Source organism: Cajanus cajan, chromosome 4, assembly GCF_000230855.2.
Source record: "Cajanus cajan strain Asha chromosome 4, NIPB_CcT2T_4, whole genome shotgun sequence".
Classification (NCBI taxonomy): domain Eukaryota; kingdom Viridiplantae; phylum Streptophyta; class Magnoliopsida; order Fabales; family Fabaceae; genus Cajanus; species Cajanus cajan.
In genome coordinates this window covers 75,154,177-75,176,348 of record NC_138520.1, presented here as the reverse complement: position 1 = coordinate 75,176,348, position 22,172 = coordinate 75,154,177, and the positions used below count along the sequence as shown (strand labels likewise).

Genomic DNA, 22,172 nt, shown 5'->3' with positions numbered 1-22,172 from the left:
TAAGGGTGTATTGTTAAGAACTTAATTAAAAATGTTTAGTGCATGAGAATTTCAGGTTTACCAACGAATTATTGATATTTTTTTTTCCAATAATTCAATAAAGTTTAGAGTAACAAGTCATGAAATACTTTAATGAACTTAAATAAGTTCTACTGAAGTTCTGATTTTAACTAGAATCCCAACACAAATTCAAACCTTCCAGGACCGAATGATCTAGAGAATACAGTTTCTCATTTAAATACAAAATAAAACCTAAAGAATACATCTTTTCAATTAAATCCAAATTTATTTTGTATTCTTCATCGCCCGGGGGAAGGGATTGGAGAGTGGAGTGATGTAAATGGTTATATTGATCAAGTATGAATTATTGCACACACACCACGTATCAATATACATGGGATATCACGTAGATCATAGTAACAACATTCTGTATAATGATTCATACGAAAATTGGTTAATATCTGTCCTTCCTTGGAATTGCTGCCTTGGGAGAGACTGCAGCATCAAGCTCAAGGTAAATTAATGGCATATTTCAGGTGCTGATTAGCTGAATTGACCCAGGAGTTTACTAGCATAGTGTTAAACCAACATGCCAAGAATTACTTCCAACCTGTACAAGGATAACAGGATATGTCATATTGTTGGAACTTCTGAACACTTCTAATATACACTTTATCATTCCCGTGAGGCACGGGTTCTGTGCATATAATATTTTATCTTGCAAGACTAACGGACGGTCTAATTAATTCAAACACCAAACTGCATACATTTCATTAATCACTTACTGAGGTGAAAGGAGATTAGTTGATTAATCATTTGACAAACATATTTAACCAAGTATATCCTCGTGTAACCAGCCAATGAATGTGGTCAGGTAAGAATTCCGTTGTTTCAGCAAGTGATTAACTTCAAACGAAATATAGCTAAATCAGTTTAATAATAGTTGATCTAATTTCAGTGAGACTCTTGTAGGAGGCTATCATTTTTCTTTCAGATTTCGAAGTTCTACTGGTACAATTTCATTTCAGCTAAAGTTTTTAAACCAAAAAAGATCACGGCTAAAGTTTCAAACATAACATATCTTAAACTATCCACGGTCACCGTCACAAATCACTAGCCCAATCTTAATAAATAGGAAATCATAAAAACATTAGCATTTGTCCTTGAAAGCATGTTGCTAGCCTAGAAGAAAGGAATTAATAGCCACAGCCACTCTATTTGAATTTATAACACAGATTTTACTCGAGTAATACTGTCAAATGCCAATCTGTTAGGGTTACATGTATTGAAGGATACGCTTCCATGCAAATATCTTCAAAAAAAAGTCAAGCTAGTCTATTTTAAGTGATCTCTAGACTCTTTTCATAGTAAAAACCACTTTTGAATTATTACATTACTACAAAAAAAAAAAAAAAAAAAATATATATATATATATATATATATATATATATATATATATGTATCGGATCTACTCGATAAAATAAAATAAAATAAAAAATTTAGAAAATATTGTGGACCCTGTTTGAGAATTTTGGCAGGGGATTCTCTCCGATGTGATTCTACATGCATTAAAATGTTTCAGATTCAATCATCAAAATAACGTGGCTTATTGATAATGCACTGGAACTACCAAAAGAGGATTTTATATGCTCACAAATCTAAAAGAAAAAGCACATTACTATAGCATCCAAAGTTGCATTTTAAGTTAGATCAAGTTTACTTAATGATGACTTGTTGAGCTATTGTGTTTGACTATGTTTTGATGGCTGGTACTCGCATGCTTCAATTCACATAGGATTGCATCGAATAGAAAAGAATCAACAATTTATTGTTTCTTCCTAACCTAAATCAAGCCTAAAGTGGGGGCAAGTAGCAGGGGCAGAAGCAGAAAATTTTAAGCAGGAGTGCAAATAATACAACTTTAGAAGAGAAGACAGATTATTATTAAAAGAATTATGTATTAAATAATAATTATTTGGTTTTGGTAATGCCCCCATCACCTCCCACCCGGGGCCAATTAACTTTCCACAAATATCATTAATATTACATTTATCAACAAGGACCTATAGCAATTTGATAGTTCAAAAGTGATTTAATCTGAAAACACACAACCTACTACAGGTCTTGACTCTTGAAATAGAATTATTTTCATGTTCAATTTTCACTAACTTCTTTCCTTCTGCTGCAATTATATATATAATGTTAAATTTGTAATTTAAAATCTTTTTTGAATATTAACATAATCAAAGTATATACTTCACAAAGAATCTCATTCTATGAAACAGTAGATTATTATTATTTTTTTTAATTCTAAAGAATAAAGACTAACTACAACTAAAACGTCAAATTAAATTCCACCTAATGTCCTTCTAGATGGGTCCAGTTCTCAATGAAAACCATTTGTTACAATCACAAAAATACACATTTCCAACCTTATTCACATTTTATATAGAAATGTAAAAAGCTAACATAGACAAGAGAGTAAGTTATGGTTTTCCAGATACACGAAAATACCTGGAAATCATTTGGGTATTATTCCAACTCAGATGCCTCTTCTGAATCAGACAGTGGTAACAGGGTACATATCCCAAGCATATGGCCGTTGAGGCACACATAATACTCAATACAATCATCATAAGAACCCAATATGAAACTAGCACTTTGAGGGATCATTTTGGCTTGCAGCATGCTCCACAACTTTGCCTTACAATATGGGCAGACTTCTGTTGGATGAAGCTTGGCACCTTTATTAATAAGCATCTTCCTGACCTTTGAAGTTGCAAATGACTTAAAAATTCCACGGAAGAATCCTACATCTCCTTCTTCACCTTGGTCAAGATGCTCACAAGGATCAGACACATACAAAACATCAGTTCTGCATTGTGGCAAAAGAAAACTCTTTCCTGATGTTCTAGAAAATCGAGTCTGATAAACAAAGTGACCAGGGATCTGAATGCTATTGAATAAGCCACCTTTGGTGCATCCCGAACAGTATATAAGCAGCTTCCCCAGGGCTCTCCAGTTCCCATCAACGATGTGGCTCCCGTTAGATTGCAGATCACGCAACATCTTCGGTGCTCTTGTTCGACAAAACTCTTTCCATAGAACTCGCTTGGCAAGATCATCAAACCATTTGCACACACATGATAAAGTAGCAATTAGCTTGGGATTCCAATTCAAATTATGAAATACTAAGAATATCACATCTTCACTTAAATGACCTTTGGTGCATTGACAGCTAGCTGAGTGTATGCACCGGTACTGTTTTGTGAGAATCATTTTCTTCACCTAGAAAAATTGAAAGAAAAATCATCAGTTTATGACAACTCTATTGGAAAATTTTAGGGCATTCATAAAGTTGACAAAGCCAAAATATCAAATTACTTAATTAAATACTTCATTGCAATGAGGAGAAATCAAGCCAACAAATGAAGCCAATACTGAACAATCAAATAAAAATTTTATAACTATACATTTGAAGCAAATAACTTACAAGAAAGAATTAACCTAAACACGTTGCTTTCTGTAGTACTCCAAAGTTAGCTCAATAAAAGAATAATAGAAATCCTCTTCTCCTTCTAATGCATTGGCACGGGGTGAATTTCCAGTGTACTGTGTTACTTTGATTACTTCTAGTCTTACAATTCATAAAATGCCTTCTTCAACTCCAAACAGAAAATGAAGGCTGCAAAGTAGGGTTTTTTTTTTTTTCCCCCATTTCCAGTTGATGTGTTTTTATTATAATTACAAAATGACATGTTTCTATTTTACTCACTACAGGAACAAGATGACTAAAGGGATCACCAAGGTAAAGAGACACTCAGTGAATCAAGAGGCTTGGACCAAGGGGTGAATCTTATTGGTGAAGAGACAAGCATGTAACATAAGGTTAAGGTTAAAAGGGAGAGTTTATAAAACACAGTCCTTGAGTAAAAATGCTGAAAATTGAACAAAGATCGATAAATGGATGAATGGATGGAGGTCAGGATCCGTTTCCTAATAACAACACAATCGCCGATAACATAACAAACTAACTCGCTACATTCATCAATCCATGTCAACCAAAAATTTCAAATTCCGGAGCACGCACATTAATAAAGCACAGTATGTTATCTACAGTTCCTCGTCATACACAAACCGAAACCCATCCCCAAAGTAGAATTCACACACAAACGAGAAATTTCCCCAAAAAATAAAATCAACAAAAACCCAAGTTCGAATTTGAGAATGGACTAGCTGTAATTAAAAAAAATTATATATATGGAGAGAAAGAGAGAGAGAGAGAGAGAGAAATATTTCCGCCACCTGATCTTATTTAAGCCGCTTTCGACATAGCCTCCAAACCCTAGAAAAACCCACCTCTGCAAGCAAATTGGAAAGACAGAGAGAGATAAGGAAAAACAGCGAAAATAAGAAAAGATTAAAAAATGGTTAAGTAATTTGACCTCTGAGCAGGGGCAATTTGGTAAAGTGATGCATAGAATGGAAGACACTGAAAGTAGCAGTGGCAGCAACAAAGAGAGAGATGGGTGCAAATTGCGATTGCAACGCATATCAAATGATTTATGACAGTCTTGTTGTACATTTCACAACAATCATTGAATCATACCATAGGTGCAATACAAATATCAAGGCCCACTCACATAAAGACACGTGTCCACCTTCAATTAGCTGTCACCATAGAGGAGTGTTGGGTTGGGGGGCCACATTCGGTGACGTGGCATCGGGACAATGGAAGGTCATTTTCGTAATATGCCGTGTGCGAGAAGCACGCTCGTCGCCCATTGTTTTGTGTCGGAGAGCACAAATGATTTTATTGGCCCATCATGCCACGTGTCAGCTTCTGTTTTTTCACTTTTATTTTTTCTTTAAAAACTTTTCTTTCCTCAGCAATTTTGTTTTACGTTTTGTCTTCTCCCCAACTATTTTTTTAATTATAATTTTATTCTTCGGAAATACTTTTGTAAAGGTGCTTCAATAAATATGAAGGTTGACGATAAGATTTTTTTAAAAAAAATATTCTTCTATTAAAATTGTGTTTTGTAGCCATTTTAAGTTTAAAGTTTTAAAATTTTATGATCATTTTTCGATAAGTAATAATTTTGTAATGGTGGTGACTCATAAATACGAAAGTCAGCTGTTAGATTTAAAAAAGAAAATCATATTGCAATTATATTTTGTGGTATTTTACATTTGGATCGGTTCTTTTGTCTTTAGATAATAAAATGGTTTTTTTTTATTCAACGATTTAAATTAATTTATATTTAAAATATTTAAAATTAAAATTTCTTGTTCTCATTACTACTTCCCATTCAATATTTTATTTGAAGAACACAGGGCAAACAAAAATTCATCGATGACCATGTGTACTGTGATTGTTTCTGTGGCAAATGTATAATCAAACAACAATTTTATAGAAACAAATACTATGATGACCATCTGTAGACAGTTTTGAATTGAAAAAATTTTGTTTCTGCACCATGAAAATAAAATCAATTTCTCATAACCAAATAAATTTTAATTATAAAGTGTGTAGAGAAACCTATTTGATTTTTATTTTTTACTTTTCTCTCTTAAAAAGTGTTTGCTGAAAAAAATTATGAATACAAGACTTGAAGTGAGAATGTTCACTTTAGAATAGGAATCAATAACAAAAGGTACAAGTTTCAAGAACAACATGATGAGTATTTTCGCACAAAGAGTATAATGTGCAATTTAACTAGAGTGGTGGTGAACACAAGATCCCCCTTTCAACTCTACACACCCAGGTCTTCTACAGACAAAAGACAAATCTATCTTTTTATTTGTTTTTTGATCAACAGAACCATCAGCTTTTGGCTCACATTTACTGCCACAGGCTTGGATTTATTTTCCTATCATTTCTTTACAAAGTAAGAGAAATCCAGAAAAAATCTTACCAGATCAATTGACAATTGCACAAGTCCTTTTTTCTTCCAGAGAGATTACAGTTTCAAAGGCACCAACCAATGCTTTGACCTTGCTCTTCTGAGTTTCAACCAGTTTATTTGCTGTTTCCTCAATCACATAATTATACAATCCTTGTCTATCTTTCTGCACTTGCACATCTTGATGTCGCAAAACAACCTTCTCTGGACCAGTAGCATCAGTGGCATTGTCCTCCAACACTTGTCCACTCTGGAATTTAAGGCTCTTCAGATCACCTCTTTCAATTTGAGTTTCAGCCAATTCTCCCTTTAGCTTTTGGCGGTCCTTGTCTTCAGAACAAACAACCTCACCATTTTGAGGCTTTCCATTCTCCTCAGCTTCCAAAGTGTCCACATTAGCCTTGTATTCAATTTCTTGGTTTCCTGAAGAAGAATCCTCCTCAAATTCTTTAGTTGCATGCTCAGATTCCACTTGATCTTGTTGGGATGAGGATTGAGAAATTGAGGAGGATGAAAACTTGGGTGGTGACAACGAATTAGAAAGGGATAATTCAATATTCTGGCTTTCATTCTGATCATAGTGTGAAGTTTGCTCTGCACTTTCCATCTTGATGACATACAAAGTCTTTTCCTGGGCCTCACTGTTGTGTTCCTCAAGTTCAAATTCTGTAACCTTGAGCTGATTCATAAGACGAGGCACAATTTTCAGGCCTTTGTGCTTTCTTGCACTAACACTTGAAATAATTCCGCGAGAAGGTTTGGATGAGGCTTCTCTCTTTTTCATCTTGATCTTACTATCCATTTGGCCACCAATACCCTCAGAAGATTTCAGAGAAGATATGGTCTCCATTGTTCTCAAATCTGGACTCAAAGAAGTCACATGCTTATCAGACAACTCCATTCCTTTATCTTCAAAAGAAGACACCTTTGATGAAGCTCTCTTGATCTTGGACACAGATTCTGATGAAGTTTTGACCATTTGGGAAGTTGATTTTGTGTGAGTTTTCACCCTCTCAGAAGTTGCTTTTGGTGAAGTTTCCACCTTTTTGGAAGATGGTTTTGGTGAAGCATCCACCTTAAAACTTGAAGAAATTTCCCCCCTCCTTGTTTCTGGGATTGAAGAAACATGTGATTTTGGATGGAATGATGGTCTGACCCTGACCAATGGTGCTCTTTTACTGTCTACCAGCTTATTTGTGTCAAAAGTATCAGAAATCTGGAGCTCAGAATCAATTGATTTACTGTGTCTCACTGTTGACCTTTTTGTTTGCTTGGAATCAAATGATGCTCTTTGCTTAGGAACTGATGTCATCGTCCCACCAAAAATGTCTTCAGAACTTCGGCAAAGTGATTTTCTTCCAGCTCTCTTAATGACGGAGAGATCCTCTCTTGCTTCTTGCCTCCTCCCATATTTACAAATATCATGGCAAGAGCCAATAGATGCTCTGAGATAATGAGGAACAATGACTTCTTTTTCTTTGTTTCCAGAACTTGCTATTCCAGCAGAGTGCCTTCTTAATTCAACCCCACTTGTCATAGTTATTTCTGGGATCAGTGGTGTAAAAACACTTTCCTTGGCCATATAGGATGGGATCTGGGCTATGCAGAAGAAGATCTGGGGGGAAATTCCTGAAACATGAAAGCAACACTAATTTTAAATATAAGTAAAAATGACTGATTAAAACAGCACAGCAAATCAATAGTCGATGGCATGCTCAAAATTTCAGTCAAATTACATAATTATTATCTAAAATTTTAAGGTTAGAAGCAATGAAAATTTATATGATTTTATAATCTATGATCATTTGAAACTCAAATAAGGTATCTATCTCAAACCGAAAATGAACAAAAACCTTTACTGCACAGAGGCACCAACTATAAGAAACTACTGGACATCAATCATTCATACAGCATCGGAATTACTTGTTTTACATGTGATTCTTTTCCATTCTACCTGAAAATGGTAAGAATCTTCTGAATTAAAACAATCTGACATTCTAAAAAGGGTAAGAATCTTCTCCGTTTTCTGTTTATTTCCTACGGTTTGAGTGTACAAAGGACATTAAGTGTCCATGATGAAACATATTAATGTCCTTTATACACCCAAAAACTATAGCAATGGAGAGGATCTAAACCCTGTAAAAATAAGATGCATGAAACCATAAATGCAACAGGAACCAGACATGAAGGCATAAACATAAAAAGGAAAAGAAGTAATCAAAAACTGGAGAAAAAACCAGAGGGCCTGCTTAGTTCGAGGAGCAGTTATGTTTTCATTTCTTCTTTTCACAAATACTTGTATTTTGTTTCTTGTTTTCAATGATTTTTAAAGGAAAACGGCGAAAACAGGCCATGCCCTGAGATGTTAAGTTTTCACAAATATACTTCAACAAGCAACATTCTTACGTCTAACAAAAACTTTTTTCAAGTATAGGTATCTCAACCATGCATCTCTAAGCTTTACCCAATCACCGACCCTAATGAAAAAATGTACGCATCAAACACATGATCAAATACCAAACCAATCATCTAAGAAAATAAAAAACCTAAAAAGTTATACTACAAGCAAGTACATTTGGTCATTCTCAACTTAAATTACGTATAAGAGGCAACAATGAGTGCGAAATTATCATCCAAAACCCAAAAGTGTGATCATGCATGCATCACTGAGCACCCATTTCATGTAAACATAACACAAACAACTGAAGAAAACCATACTCATATCTAAACAAAGCATCACCTATGCCAATTCTTCAAACTATAGAACCCACTGAAACCGTAACGGCCAAGGAAACTTTTCAGCGAAAACACACCAAAATGACACAATCCAAGACAGAGCAACAGAGAAAGAGAATCAGAGCATGGTCCGAAAACCCATCTCTATATCCAACCAAAATCACATTTTTCAACAAACCCACTTGCGTTTGGGAGAAAAGGAGCAAACCCACTTAATAAAATTTTCCAAGTAACGTACCTTCGTTTTATACTTTGGTAGCAGAGCTTCAGAAACCAAAGGGTGGTTCAACAGAAAGCGAGGAAAGAGGAACAGAACGTAACGAAGTTAACACTGAGGCACCCCTTTTGAAGGGTTATTTCTTCTCAGAAGAGAACGAGCGTGCAATAAAGCAACAGTTTCTGGTTTTTGTTTCTTCTGGTTCGTTGAGCTCGTTACTTCACAAGCGTTTCTTAACTTATTATAGAATAGTAATACTACAATCTAAGGAAAATAGAGATAAGTGTTCTTTTTTTACTGCAAAAATAGAGAAAAATATAATAACTTGTTATTTTAGAATTTTTGGGGCACTTTTCAAATCTCAATATTTTAGAATCAGGATCTTAATATTTAATGATTTATGCATCGTTTTAACTCGTCTTACCGTTTTAACTCGCTAAGGAATTTGATCCAAAAACACAAAAACAAACTGTTAAGGAATGTTTTATTCAAATTACCATGCATTTAAAAGAAAAGTTATTGATTTGGTCAAATGTGAAGATATTCTTCTAAATTTAATGATATGAAAATTTAAATTTAGAACTTGAATTTTCTTTCCTTGTGTGCATTTCAAATTTTGAATTGTTGACACGAAAATTGAATTTCCTTCTTAGACGTGAAATTTAAAAAAGAAAAAGGAAAAATTTTAGGAATGGGTATTAAATTTAAATTTATCTATTCGCACATGTACCAAATTTTTCAAAAAATAAGATTAAAAGATGAGAAAAAAAATTACACTTTTTATCCTTTATTTTTAAATCTGTAATATTAATTTCTATAATATTAAATTTGCAATTTTGATTCTTATATTTTTAAATACCTTTTAACTATAAGTCGACTGACATGAGTTATTACATTTAAGGTATTGTTCGTTTTAATATTTATCTATTCATCACAGTTTTATCTTTAAAAAAGTGTTTCACTGGCATAAGGAAAGGGAAGTGTTTATAAATTACTTATAGTTTCAATTCTTAAGTGATACAAGGCTTTTAAACTATACCGAAACAAGTTCCTAGTCGAGACTAAGGGGCAAGAGTGTTCTAACCCCTCCTTTTATTATTAAGTATGCAATTTTAGAATTTTAGTCTCTTAATTTTATTAAATTCACAATTTTTATCTTGTTGAACGTTCATTTCTATTGTTAAAATTGTAATATTAGTTATCCTAACGTTATATAGATGATACAATAATTAATATTTGATAATATTTAAGTTAAATTACACTTTTAGTTATCATTTTTATCTCATTTTCATATCATTTTATCTCTTTTATGAGATAAGAATAAAAATTAAAAGTAAAATTTAGTACAAAATTATTAAATATCAATTGTTATATCCTCTATTTAATGTCAAATCATGACTAATATTACAATTTTAATAAATAATAGATGAAGATTTAATAGGATGATCAAAATTATAGATTTTATAAAATTGAGAGATTAAAATGACATATTTAATAATAAAATGACCAAAATTACGGATTAATATTATAAAGGGACTAAAAGGACAATTTAACCAAAAAGATATTAAAAACAATTAGAGTATCATTTTAGGAATGAACATTAAATTAAAATTTTTCCAAAAATAAGATAAAAAAGATGATAAAAACAATTTGCTTCTTATATAGTAGGATTCACACTAAGAACAACTAGAAAAGATTCATATGTTGAAGACTTAAGAAACTTATTAGTGTTGAGAACTTGAAGAAGATTCATGTGAAAATCCAAAAGCTTAGGCCGATTCTCAAGACCTAAGTCCAATAAGAGTACAACATAAATAAGTATGTTTAGTAAGATGAAAGGATATTTTTAAATTACATTTACTATGACATTTACTACATCACCTTAATCGAAAGAGTATTGACTTAGGCATTGGAGTGATTTTTGTATGCACAATCCTTTCTCTCATAGGTAGGAGGAACTAAAGACACCCAAGAGTCCCAGACGAAGACAAGAAGTATAATACATGAGGTAAAAATTATCATTATGGCTTTTCGCAGGTACACTTTTAAATAAGTTATCTAACATAGAATTTACATGTATTTTAAAATATTATTTTATATGATAAATAAAAGTAATATTATTCTCTTCAATAATTTGACATCATGATGTCAATAAATCTTGATCCCCACACACACATATGTGAGGAATGATCAAATTATACTAGTGTCAACTATTACATTGTAGAAATTTTTTATTCAACTATTGAATTATAACTTTATATTACCTTGAATATGTATGTCAAATTTTGTTAATATTGAACAACAATAAAAAGGCGATCAAATTGATTATATTTTAATATATTTTGAAATGTATATATTACGTCATTTTTAATATATATAAATGTTTTATTAAATAATTTTATATTAATATAAAATTTTGTATATATGATCTAAAAAAAAATTCAATCTAATAGTAAATTTTGAAAATAATCAATCACTTTGAAAGTTATTAAGTAGTATGAAGAACTGAATTTCACACTCCTAATATGAATTTAATAGTATCGCTTAATTATAAACCATTATGATCAATCTAGGAGTAGAGTTAGAGTAATATATACAAGATTCAAAGTTTGAATTGTTGTCATTATAATTTCTAAGGATAAAAAAAAATGTCTCTTGTATTTTTCTATCAAAAAAATAGTTTATTATCTAGAGAGGGAATGTATCCAATAATAACATGTCTAAAGATGAGATATGAAAGACATAAATAACAGTTTTTAAATTATTGATAAAAAAAATAGTAAATAATCGAGATTAAAACTCAATTATAGATACTTTTTTAAGATTATTATTATTGTTATCATTATGATTACTATCATCATCCTTTACAAAACTATTAGTATTGTTATCATTATTGTGACTATTATCATTACTATCACTAATCTTTATAATTACCATAATTGTTATTACATATTAGGAATGAGACTTAACTCAATTTTATAAATTTAGTTTGTAAATTGAGGGTTACCCTTACTTATATGCTCTATTTATCATATTTTTAATCGATGTGAGATTTAAATTTTTTTAATACACTCTTCACATTCAACATTATTAGAGTTGGTAAATGATTCTTTTAATAAAATTATAATAGCTTTGATACTACTTTAAAATAAGACTTTTGAGTCTAACTCGATTTAAAAAAAAATAATCTAATTGTAGCATATACTTATATTAATAGTATAACATAATAGTAAAAAAAAAAAGTTAATAAAAGATTGTTGAGAAGTCCCTTATTAACGTTAGTTACGTTGCAAGGAAAGTATAGTTTATTTTACACATTCACCAAAATCAATTAACTTTGGCACCACATGTGTAATAAACTAAAAATATATAGTAACATTTGGTCACAAGACTAACGTTTTATTTGCAAGATAAACTATTTCCAAAACTAAAACGATTATATGAAGTCTAAATTTAAAAGATAGCAAGAGAAAAAAAAAAATAATGGGGAGAGACAACAGAAAAGGAATTTTCAAGGAAAGAAGGGAAGAGTTGACGTGGTGCTTTGTTATTTTTTATCATGTTAGCTGAGTAGTGCTTCTTCCCTCGTCAGAAGCATCCAAACTAGTCCTACACAATTCTTAATTGAAAAATGCTTGATGTTCCGAATGAATGGACCGAAATTTTGTCCGAATCATTAAAAAAATTAATTTAAATAATAAAATATTAAATTAAATAATTATTTTATAATAAATTTATTAAAAGATATTAATTTTTTAATTATTTGGAGATTGAATCGGATAATGATTTGGAGGAGATAATAATGCTCTTCTTAATTGTATCGGGTCTTTCTATAATTTGTTAATAGTCAAGTCCGAGGAATGAGTTAATAGTGAGGTCAATCTCTTTTGTAATTTTTTTTTAACTTTTATTTGATCTTATCAATCATTTAACATAGGTTTAATTTTGTACTTTTCTTTTGGGGTGCATTTTGTAATTATGTATTTTGTAAATGAAAAATACAATTAGTAGACTTGTATGATCTCAAGAGAATAATGCCTATTTGATGTTTATATAATTATTATTTTATCCATTTCTTTTATATTTTTTTATGTATAATCATACTTTCCTTTTGTCTAATGTAGACTTGATTGAGAAAAGATGTTAACTATGATTATGATTATTTAAACTATGGTTAAGTAGGCTAACTAGAGTTCCATTAGTTTGTCCTACAAGTTAACTTGACTATGGTTAATTTGACCATAATTTGATTAGTTTGCATCACAAACTAACTCATTTTATATAAATCTCTTTTTCATCTCTTGTAATCACTTTTGATGAATATTGAAATGAGAACCGAGTTTTCTCTCTAAAAAGTCGTAGAATGTGACATCATTTGTACTTTCATCAAAGATTTTTTCTTATGGCGATGTAATACCTAGGCTTAGAATGTGACTTTCGATAAAAGTTACTTTTCCTTCTTGATGAAGTAAAACCTCCATCTCCTTCTCCCGTTTCACTTTTGATTTTCTTCACCTTCACCTCTTATTTGAAGGAATGATCCTTAAAGAGAAAATTGAATCTATAAAAGATCTTCCATCGATTACTACAAACTTGTTTAGATAATAGAAAATCTTTTTAAAGTTTTTTTTATATAAAAAATAAACTTAGTTTGTCATGTTATTAAATTAGGAAAAAAGTAATAAGAAAAACGAAGGTCGATAAAAAATAGACTAAATTGAAGTTATTACTCAAAACACAATGTGTGTATGTGTGTAGACATACATAGTCTTACATTAAAAACACTTTTCACTATTTAATTGTAATTGATAACATAAAATCTGTATACATTTATTTCTTGATATTGCAAATAACTCAAGTCTATCAACCATGTAAAATATACATATTACATTTATTGGAAAATAGAGTTTACATTAATTTATATATTAATGTTTTAGACAATTTATCTCTTATATAGCTACTTTAAAATTGCTCTTTCTTTCTCACTATTATCTATTGAGTTAATCACTAATACATTGTCAGTGTAAAGTTTTTTTTACACTGGTAACCAATTAAATCTTTTGAATTATTTTATTTTATTTTTATTTCATTAAATAAGCAATTGACATGACACTATTAAAAGATTTGATTGGTTGCCAGTGTAAAAAAACTATACACTAGCAGTGTATAGGTGATTAACTCTTATTTATTTATACTCTCTTTCTTTTTTACTTTTCCATAAATTTCATTCTTTAAATTTCTCACCCTTTAATTAACTACTCACTTTATTAACTTTTTTTTAAAGAATAAATTACACTCTCCTCCCTTGAGTGATACAAATATTGCATTACCATTCCCTCTTATGTTAAAAATTATAGTACCCCTCTTAAAAGATTCTAATGTATATCACTTTACCTGTTCTTTAAATTTTTTGTTAACTTCCATTACATAAAAAATTGTCCCAAAAATACCTTTTACACTAACATTCTCTTAAAGATGTAAACATTACACCACTTTTCCTTCTTATAAACACTTTCCCACTATTTTTTTTTTAAACATGTTATACTTTAACAATATATCTCTTGATATATATATATATATATATATATATATATATATATATATATATATATATATAATTATTTTAAAAATTATTATAAATTTTTACTAAAATTAACTATATATCTTAAAAAATATAATTTTGTTATTATTTTTACAAAATATTTTCATAGTTACATATCAAAATATATATATATATATATATATACATATATAAATATAATAAAATCAAATACATGTGTTAAGATATTATTTAATCAATATAGTTAATGTAGTGTTTTTATAAAAATTTAAATAAAATAACATTTTCATTATATAGTATTAATTATATATATATATATACAAAATTAATATATTATTTAATTGATGTTACTAATAAAATATTTAAATAGTATATTAATAAATTAGTGTTTTATGATAAATTATTATTTATTATATTTAATTTTTAAATAAATAAATTTGTGCATGTGTTAATTTATATAATATATATTGATGTATATATAAAAATATAATATATAATTTGATTTATAATTTTTATTTTATTTATTATTTTAGTAAAATAATTTTAATTTCATTATTTTTAATTCAGTGAATGAATGGTAATGAACTTAAAAATGTTTTGAAATATATTTTTATTGAAGTTATATTTTTTTATGAATAATTAAATTAAACGTATTTTTTAAAATTTTATAATAATAATTATTAAGTGATATTAAGTTAATATAATAAGAGAGTAATAGTATAATACTTGAAACTCTAAGGGATAAAAATGTAATTTATTTTATATTTTAATATATGCAACATGAATAGTGTAATACTTACATCTTTCAAGGAAGGAATATGTAATTTATATCAATGACGTTAAATTAAATAAATTAAATTATATATTTTAACATAAGAGATGAAAAAGGTGTAATATTCTTATCTCTCAAGGAAGAGTAATGTAATTTATTCTTTTTAAATAGTTACTAAGTATCTTTTTCTCCTATTAATATAGATTTAGCTGTTTTTTATTATATGGACTTAGACCTTTTGTTTTGTAAATTTTGATTGTATCATTTGGTAAGAGCCAGCACATTTTTTAATCTATATTATAGACATTCTCCTTGATTTTATTGTGATTGAATAATAAGGTCTTAAATACTCGAGTTTACAATTATTTTAAATACTTGTAAAAAAAACTTAATTACTCATAGTTATTCTATGTGACTCAAATAGGATTACTCTTAAAAAGATACATTTGTTCTCTTAAAAAATTGAGACCTGGTTTGGCCTTCTAAGTTGGAATCATTAACCTGGATAAACTTAGAAAATGGTCCTCACAATCGGACTATTAGTTATAGATTAGAGCTACAATTTTGTATTTTTGGGTCGACTATTAGTTATAGATTAGAGCTACAATTTTGTATTTTTGGATCGAGAGGTAGCACATGCAAAGACTCCAGGTAATCCATTATAAATCGTTGACCCAGACTACAAATTTTTTCTTGAGTTCCTATTCATTTTCTTCCCTAGAGTCTTCATTCAAACGCAAAAGTTTAGATTTGATCAACCAAAACTATGACCTATATATGGAAATTGATATTTGAATACTGCCTCTTGAAAAAGATAATTTTTTAGATCTAATATCTTTCTTATCAGGCCGTGTGACATTTTCTATGCCAAAATCCAACGATAATATCTACAAGCTTGTACCACAAATCCCCAGTTAGGAGTTTCAAAATAAAAGCAAGGAAAAATTAATAATTAAATTTAACATAAAGAGACATATTTAACTGCTTCCTATTGAGTTCTTGAGGAAATTAATACTTATACGTGACCATACATGAAAGATACATTTCTGACTAGAGTGCATGATCTTTTCCAGAAGCCAATCACGGGAAGATCATTAAAATCAATAAAGCATACAATGCTTGTGCATATAGCCAGACAAACAACTCTACCAATAATAATTACAGAATTACAATTAGCAAAATTAAAACTGTAACCAGTATTAATAGGAGCATCCAAATGTGCCCATGAAAACAATAACTTTACTAATATTGATCCACTTGACAACTACACTAGGGTATTCTTCTGATGTTCAGCAACGGATAAAATAAAACAACCATTTGCCACCAGAAAAAGGCAAAATCATTAATCATTACCTTATTCACTCCACGGCCTTGGCTGCTATCCAAATACTTGATGCAAAAATCTGATATCCTTCCTCCAACCAGCCAAAAGGTGTACCGTGATGATAAGATAAATGATACAGCTTGCAAATGGAGATGTCGGCAAATTGCAAAGTATAAGACACTAGATGAAGGGGCCACAAGGATAATGCCCAGACAAGCCAATCCATAATGCTTGCAAAACAGAAGACATACAACCTCAACCTCAAGTGATAATTTCCCTGATAAGCCAATCCAAACTAGGATATGCAAAGTACAAGATGAGAAATGATGGGAGAGCAAACACAATGGTAACAAGTATATACAGAGCCAAAATGGCTGCACTGGCTGGTATCGCATATAAGACAATCAAAAGAAATATAATGATCAATGGGAACTTCGCTGTCAAGTGAACAAATAAAACCAGTGACTTCCGCAGAGAGGTATGCAGTCTTTCTATACTAAGGTAATCACTGGTATTGTCATGATGTTGATTGGAACTTGGAGAGTCTGGATGACAAACTTGTCCTCTCTGAAGGCTGACAGTGCCATGGCTTACTTGGCTTCCTGAAGTTAAACTGTCTTTAATTGGCCAGATTAGTTGTTGATCACCACAAAAAGTAGAATGTGACTTCACTCTATCACCATTCATGCTCTCAACCATCCAAAGAAGAAAGTAGTTCTTACGAGGGAACTTCAGATTTCCCCGGTAAATTAAACGGAGAGACAAAAGGTTGCACCATGGGCAAGAGATAAAAAGTGGAAGCTGAATTGGCAGTGTTGGAAATTTCACCACGGCCCATTGCAATCCAAGGATGCAATTTTTACAAAGGGTGTGGCCACACCATAAGACATAAGGCACATTTTCAACAATGTTAAAGGATTCCCAGCATATTGGACATTCCAGCCTTTCTTCTCTGCTCACCATAGAAGTCTCATCATCAGAATATTCTGAAGTAGACTGAGTTGGTTTTGAAGCATCTTTTTTCATTCCCACACTTCCAGCAATAAGACTAGACGCAAGGTTCCACATTCTGAATCAAGTTACAATACTACAGAAAAGACCAGGAAACAAGCATCATTTGGACCTCAAAGTGGTCATTAATGATGGAATCAAAGTATCATATCAATTGTGACAGAGGTACCAAGTTTAAACCTAAATCAAAACAAGTGTTAGAACACACCCTATAACACCTTCACATGATACTGAGAAATGTTGTATTAACAGATATGAAATATTTCCTTATAGTAAAATGATATAGTCATGTTAATCTTGTGCATGCACTTAATGTAGTTTCTAAAGCATCATCAAATATGATGCACATATATGATACACATCGGATACAATATGTATCCGATATGGCAACAAGGCTATTCCTAGAATATATAAGATATGAATCCAAGCAATATAAATATATATATATATATATATATATATATATATATATATATATATATATATATATATATATTTGAAGAGGGATATGTTAACTTCATGAATAAGTCTACTTAGACTTACTTCATTCAATAACTCATACTTTACATTAAATCTCAACAATCTAACTATTGAATTTAAAGTTGTTAATGCATAGATCAAATCTATAAATTTTTAAAAAATTCAAAAATCATTTAATATTTATTTTCATTAATTCAAATCAATATATAAAATGTTTTCATGATTATCCGTCAATTTGAATTAATGAAACGAAGTACAAATAGTTTTCAAATTTTTTAAAAGTTCACAAATTTGATCTATACATTAAGAACTTTAAATTCAACTTTTGGATTGTTGAGATTTGATGTAAAGCATGAGTTATTTGAATGGAATAAACAAACCCTCCTCTCTCTCTCTCTCTATATATATATATTTAATTGCAATTCCACAAATCCATACGAAGAAGATGGTTCTTAGACATCACTAAAAATAAAACAAGTTATATATCAATTTCATCACTGTCAAGTGTCAAATGTCTACAACATGCTGTTCCATTTAGAGTATGGATCTGCGTCCATAAACTCCATCCACCATAAAAATTCATGTCCAGCAAACAGAAGCTACTCCTATTAGCTTTTGTGTGATGTGGATTGAACTCAATGTGATGGAGAATCAAACATGCGCTTAGAGTTTTATAGAATTGATTCAAATGAAGTTAATTTTGAACCGTGAACATGATTGAGATGTGTACCTAAATTAATCTGAAACAAGATTGTATTGGAATATGTGCTTTTAATTAGAAAGAACAAGAACTGATTATCTAACTTTGAAACACTGAGAGGGCCAAGAATAGTGTCAATCATATCCCCTCATAGAGAGTAATTGTCCTATATGGTATGCGAGCAGATGCAAGTATACATAATCAATCAGGAAATAAAGTTGGATCTCATAATCATAATCCATGCCCACGTTATTTCAATACAAAAAATTGTTCAGCCATATAACGATACAACATGGTAGTGTGAGATTCAACAAATTTCAAAAGCGAAAATAAGTACAAAATAAACTAGGAAGTATAAGCCATTATTATGTTATGGTATTGCCAGTAGTAATGAAAGTACTTTCTTTCGATTCCTGCATCATAAGAACTAGTGGATTTTGTAATCCAAAACAACATTTTAGACCCAACTCAGCAGTGATTAAACAAATGGAAAATAGCAACTTCAAACCGGATAAGAAATTAGCACAGAACCTCTAAGACAATGTTTGGATCTGGAATTAGCGAGGAAAAATGAAAGGAAATGGGGGATTATGATATAATCCTTCATTTCCCAAAAACAGCCTTCACATCATGAGAGCAATGGTTTGTGACAATTATTAGCTTGTTAAGCGATGACATGAGAATAAAACATTCAATGACATAAGCATCCAAAAATGAATCATAAATGAATAGGCAGACTTACAAATGTGAAAAAGAAACCCTAATGGAAGGGAAGGCAATGGGGATTGGTGGAAGCAGTTGCACACAAAAATCATGTTAGAGAGAGAAAGATTAGATTTTTAAGAAAAAGAAGGAAAACCCGTCAACGTTTTTGGCCTAGAGTCACCTACGGACTTTCGATACAAGTGGCACACTTAACCACGCCGTGTCGCTCGCCCCTACGTCAATCATTTTTTCTTAAAAATAAATTAGTTAATAATTATCAACTTTTAAAAAATAATTCTTTTATATATATCACAAATGCAAAAGCTTACTACTAGTTTCAAGGATGAAAGAATAAATAGACATGTTACCTAATTTGGGCTTCACATAATTGGGTATATACTTTGGGTTATAATTTGGTGTTCAAATGGATTAAAAATAATAGGCTTATGATATATGCACTTTTTTTTTTTAGTACACCTTCTTTATTTTAAAAAAAAAATTATAAAATATTTGTATTTTTTTTTATTTTTTTTATTTTTATACCTCAAACTTTTAATTTGTTATTTTTTTTCTTTTTCACACACTTATTTTTTTTTAGTTTTCACATGTACCATTTCGTCTTTTTCAATTTTTCACCTATTTTAATAGGTAGTTTTAATTTTCTCAATTTTTTCATTATTCTATTATTCTCTCACATCTTTTACTTTTTTATATGTACGCAAACCATATAACTAATATGCGACAACATTGTAGGTAGGTATGTGTGACTTTTTCGACAGTTTCTATCGAATTAGACACATATTTTTTTTTTCAACACTTCCTCTCCTTTCACCTCTCCAAAAACCATAATATTAAGTTTAGTGTTATGAAAAAAAATACTTTTACTATTCTAGAGTACTGTGCGGGATAGTGAAATTAGTTTTCTAGAAAGATCTTCCTATTATGTTTTTTTACATACTTCCAGAAAGTTCTTTCCAAAACAATATGTAAAAAAAACACAATCAACATTGTCGAGAAAGCCATACACCTATAATATTATTGAAAACTAATTCTACGTTTTACATGTGTGAAAACTAAAAGCGGGGAGAAAGGAGATAATAGTAAGAAAACTAAAAGAGGAAGGAGAAGAGAGTAATGTAAAACTATAAGAATTAAATCTACTTAACAAAATAGGTAAGGTGAAGGAAAGGTAAAGGAGTGCATGTAAAAATTTAAAAAAAGGAGGGAAGATGTATAAAAAAAAAAGTACTAAATTAAATGTTGTAGGTGTAAAATTAAAAAATTAAAAATATTTTATAAATTTAATTATCTTTTTTAAAAGTGAAGTGTACTTATAGAAAAAAGGGGATGTATATATCATGAACCAAAATAATATGGGAACAGATACACGGAATCTGTAAACTGTAGCAACATGGAGAAGGAAGAAGGCCCAATCCCAGCCCAGGCCCCAAATACAGCATTTTCATGATGGACTGAGTTGGAATATAGGGAACTGGTTCATATGTGCAGTTATGACTTAAGAGTTACGAATTTCAACCTTAAAATTATTTAAATTAAATTTTAACAGATAAGTTTATCGTTTAACAAATTAAATTGAAGGTACAGATTCATGCAGTTTGTTAAACAACTGTAGACGATCTTGATCAGAAATATAGAATATATTGGAATAAACAATTAATTTGGTTTCTTAAGAATTGCTCTTTTTTTTTTTATAAAGAAATTTATAAAAGTATTTCTTAAAATTACTGAATATCCATTAGTTTAATCCACGAGTTAATATATTTCACTAACATTTATAAACTATTTTGAAAGATTTTTAATATTTGGAAGACTATGTTGTATGATTTCTAATATTTAAAAGGATTACTACGTGTGTAGTTTTATTACTTTATGAACCATTTAAGAGATAAAATAATTACTCAAATGTATTGTTACTAAAGAACATGGGTGTTTTTTTGCCTTTGAGTGTTATTATATTATTTATACAACATTTTTTTTATTTTTTTTTATATTATATTAACATCTTATCACACTTGCTTTTCTTTTCTTATTTTTCTTTTTTATCATGAAAATATTTATATGAAAAATATATAAATATAATTTAGTAAAAGACAAAAAAAAAATTGTAACTTAGTCTCGAGGGTGATCATGAAAACTGAACCATACTTGAAATCATGAATTGGTTACAATAATTGGGTTAAGTGGGGTCAAAATTCACGTAACTTGATTATTATCATATAGAATATTTTTCATTTTTCGAATTCAATCAACTGACTCCATTTAAAATATCACATTTTTTCTTTATTATTTTTATTTTATTTGTACTAATGTTTGTAAATAGATATATAAATAAATGCAATAAAATATATAATATATACACATATATAGAAGAGATCAAATTCTCCTGTCAATTAACTTTTTTTTTATAAATTAAAAAACATAAATACATATCATATAAAGATTGATTCACACATAACTAAAGTGTGAAATTTTAAATTACCTATTAATTTCTTTAATAAATTGCATTAATCTATTCAATTAAGACAAGTAAATTCAATATATAAATACCATAAACTTGTTAGCAAAGTTTTTTATGTAAATAAATAAAATATTACATATCCAATCACATTTCGTTTAATATTAAGAGGTTGAGATAATATGCGTAAAATTTCAAGTTTAAATCCTATTGCTGTTATTATAATTTCTATATAGTAAAAAAAAATTATAATACATACCCATTCAGCACTTAACAAATTGGCCA

General features: G+C 29.7%; 3 protein-coding genes across 7 annotated transcripts; all 3 read right to left on the bottom strand.

Moving 5' to 3' along the window:
• Positions 1-332: 332 nt before the first annotated feature.
• Positions 333-4,584, bottom strand: LOC109802863 (EID1-like F-box protein 2). The gene is made up of 4 exons (XM_020364270.3): positions 4,446-4,584; positions 4,306-4,361; positions 2,515-3,288; positions 333-610 (listed from the first exon to the last, which is right to left on the bottom strand). Exon 3 carries the CDS (start codon positions 3,277-3,279, stop codon positions 2,533-2,535), a length of 747 nt encoding a protein of 248 aa, XP_020219859.2. The 5' UTR covers positions 3,280-3,288; positions 4,306-4,361; positions 4,446-4,584; the 3' UTR covers positions 333-610; positions 2,515-2,532.
• A 1,028-nt stretch (positions 4,585-5,612) lies between these two features.
• On the bottom strand, positions 5,613-9,421 carry LOC109802906 (uncharacterized). Of its 2 annotated transcripts, none has more exons than XM_020364321.3 (2): positions 8,881-9,421; positions 5,613-7,535 (listed from the first exon to the last, which is right to left on the bottom strand). In XM_020364321.3, exon 2 carries the CDS (start codon positions 7,486-7,488, stop codon positions 5,923-5,925), a length of 1,566 nt encoding a protein of 521 aa, XP_020219910.2. In that variant the 5' UTR covers positions 7,489-7,535; positions 8,881-9,421; the 3' UTR covers positions 5,613-5,922. The 2 variants fall into 2 exon arrangements, with proteins under 2 accessions (XP_020219910.2, XP_082929203.1); XM_083073077.1 differs by lacking the exon at positions 8,881-9,421 and adding an exon at positions 8,647-8,871.
• A 6,699-nt stretch (positions 9,422-16,120) lies between these two features.
• On the bottom strand, positions 16,121-19,607 carry LOC109802848 (uncharacterized). Of its 4 annotated transcripts, none has more exons than XM_020364251.3 (2): positions 19,449-19,607; positions 16,121-17,602 (listed from the first exon to the last, which is right to left on the bottom strand). In XM_020364251.3, the coding sequence occupies exon 2, from the start codon at positions 17,581-17,583 to the stop codon at positions 16,777-16,779; it is 807 nt and encodes a 268-aa protein (XP_020219840.2). In that variant the 5' UTR covers positions 17,584-17,602; positions 19,449-19,607; the 3' UTR covers positions 16,121-16,776. The 4 variants fall into 4 exon arrangements, with proteins under 4 accessions (XP_020219840.2, XP_020219839.2, XP_082929202.1 ...); XM_020364250.3 differs by having other exon boundaries at positions 16,121-17,706; positions 19,449-19,605; XM_083073076.1 differs by lacking the exon at positions 19,449-19,607 and adding an exon at positions 19,238-19,441 and having other exon boundaries at positions 16,121-17,706.
• Positions 19,608-22,172: the final 2,565 nt, after the last annotated feature.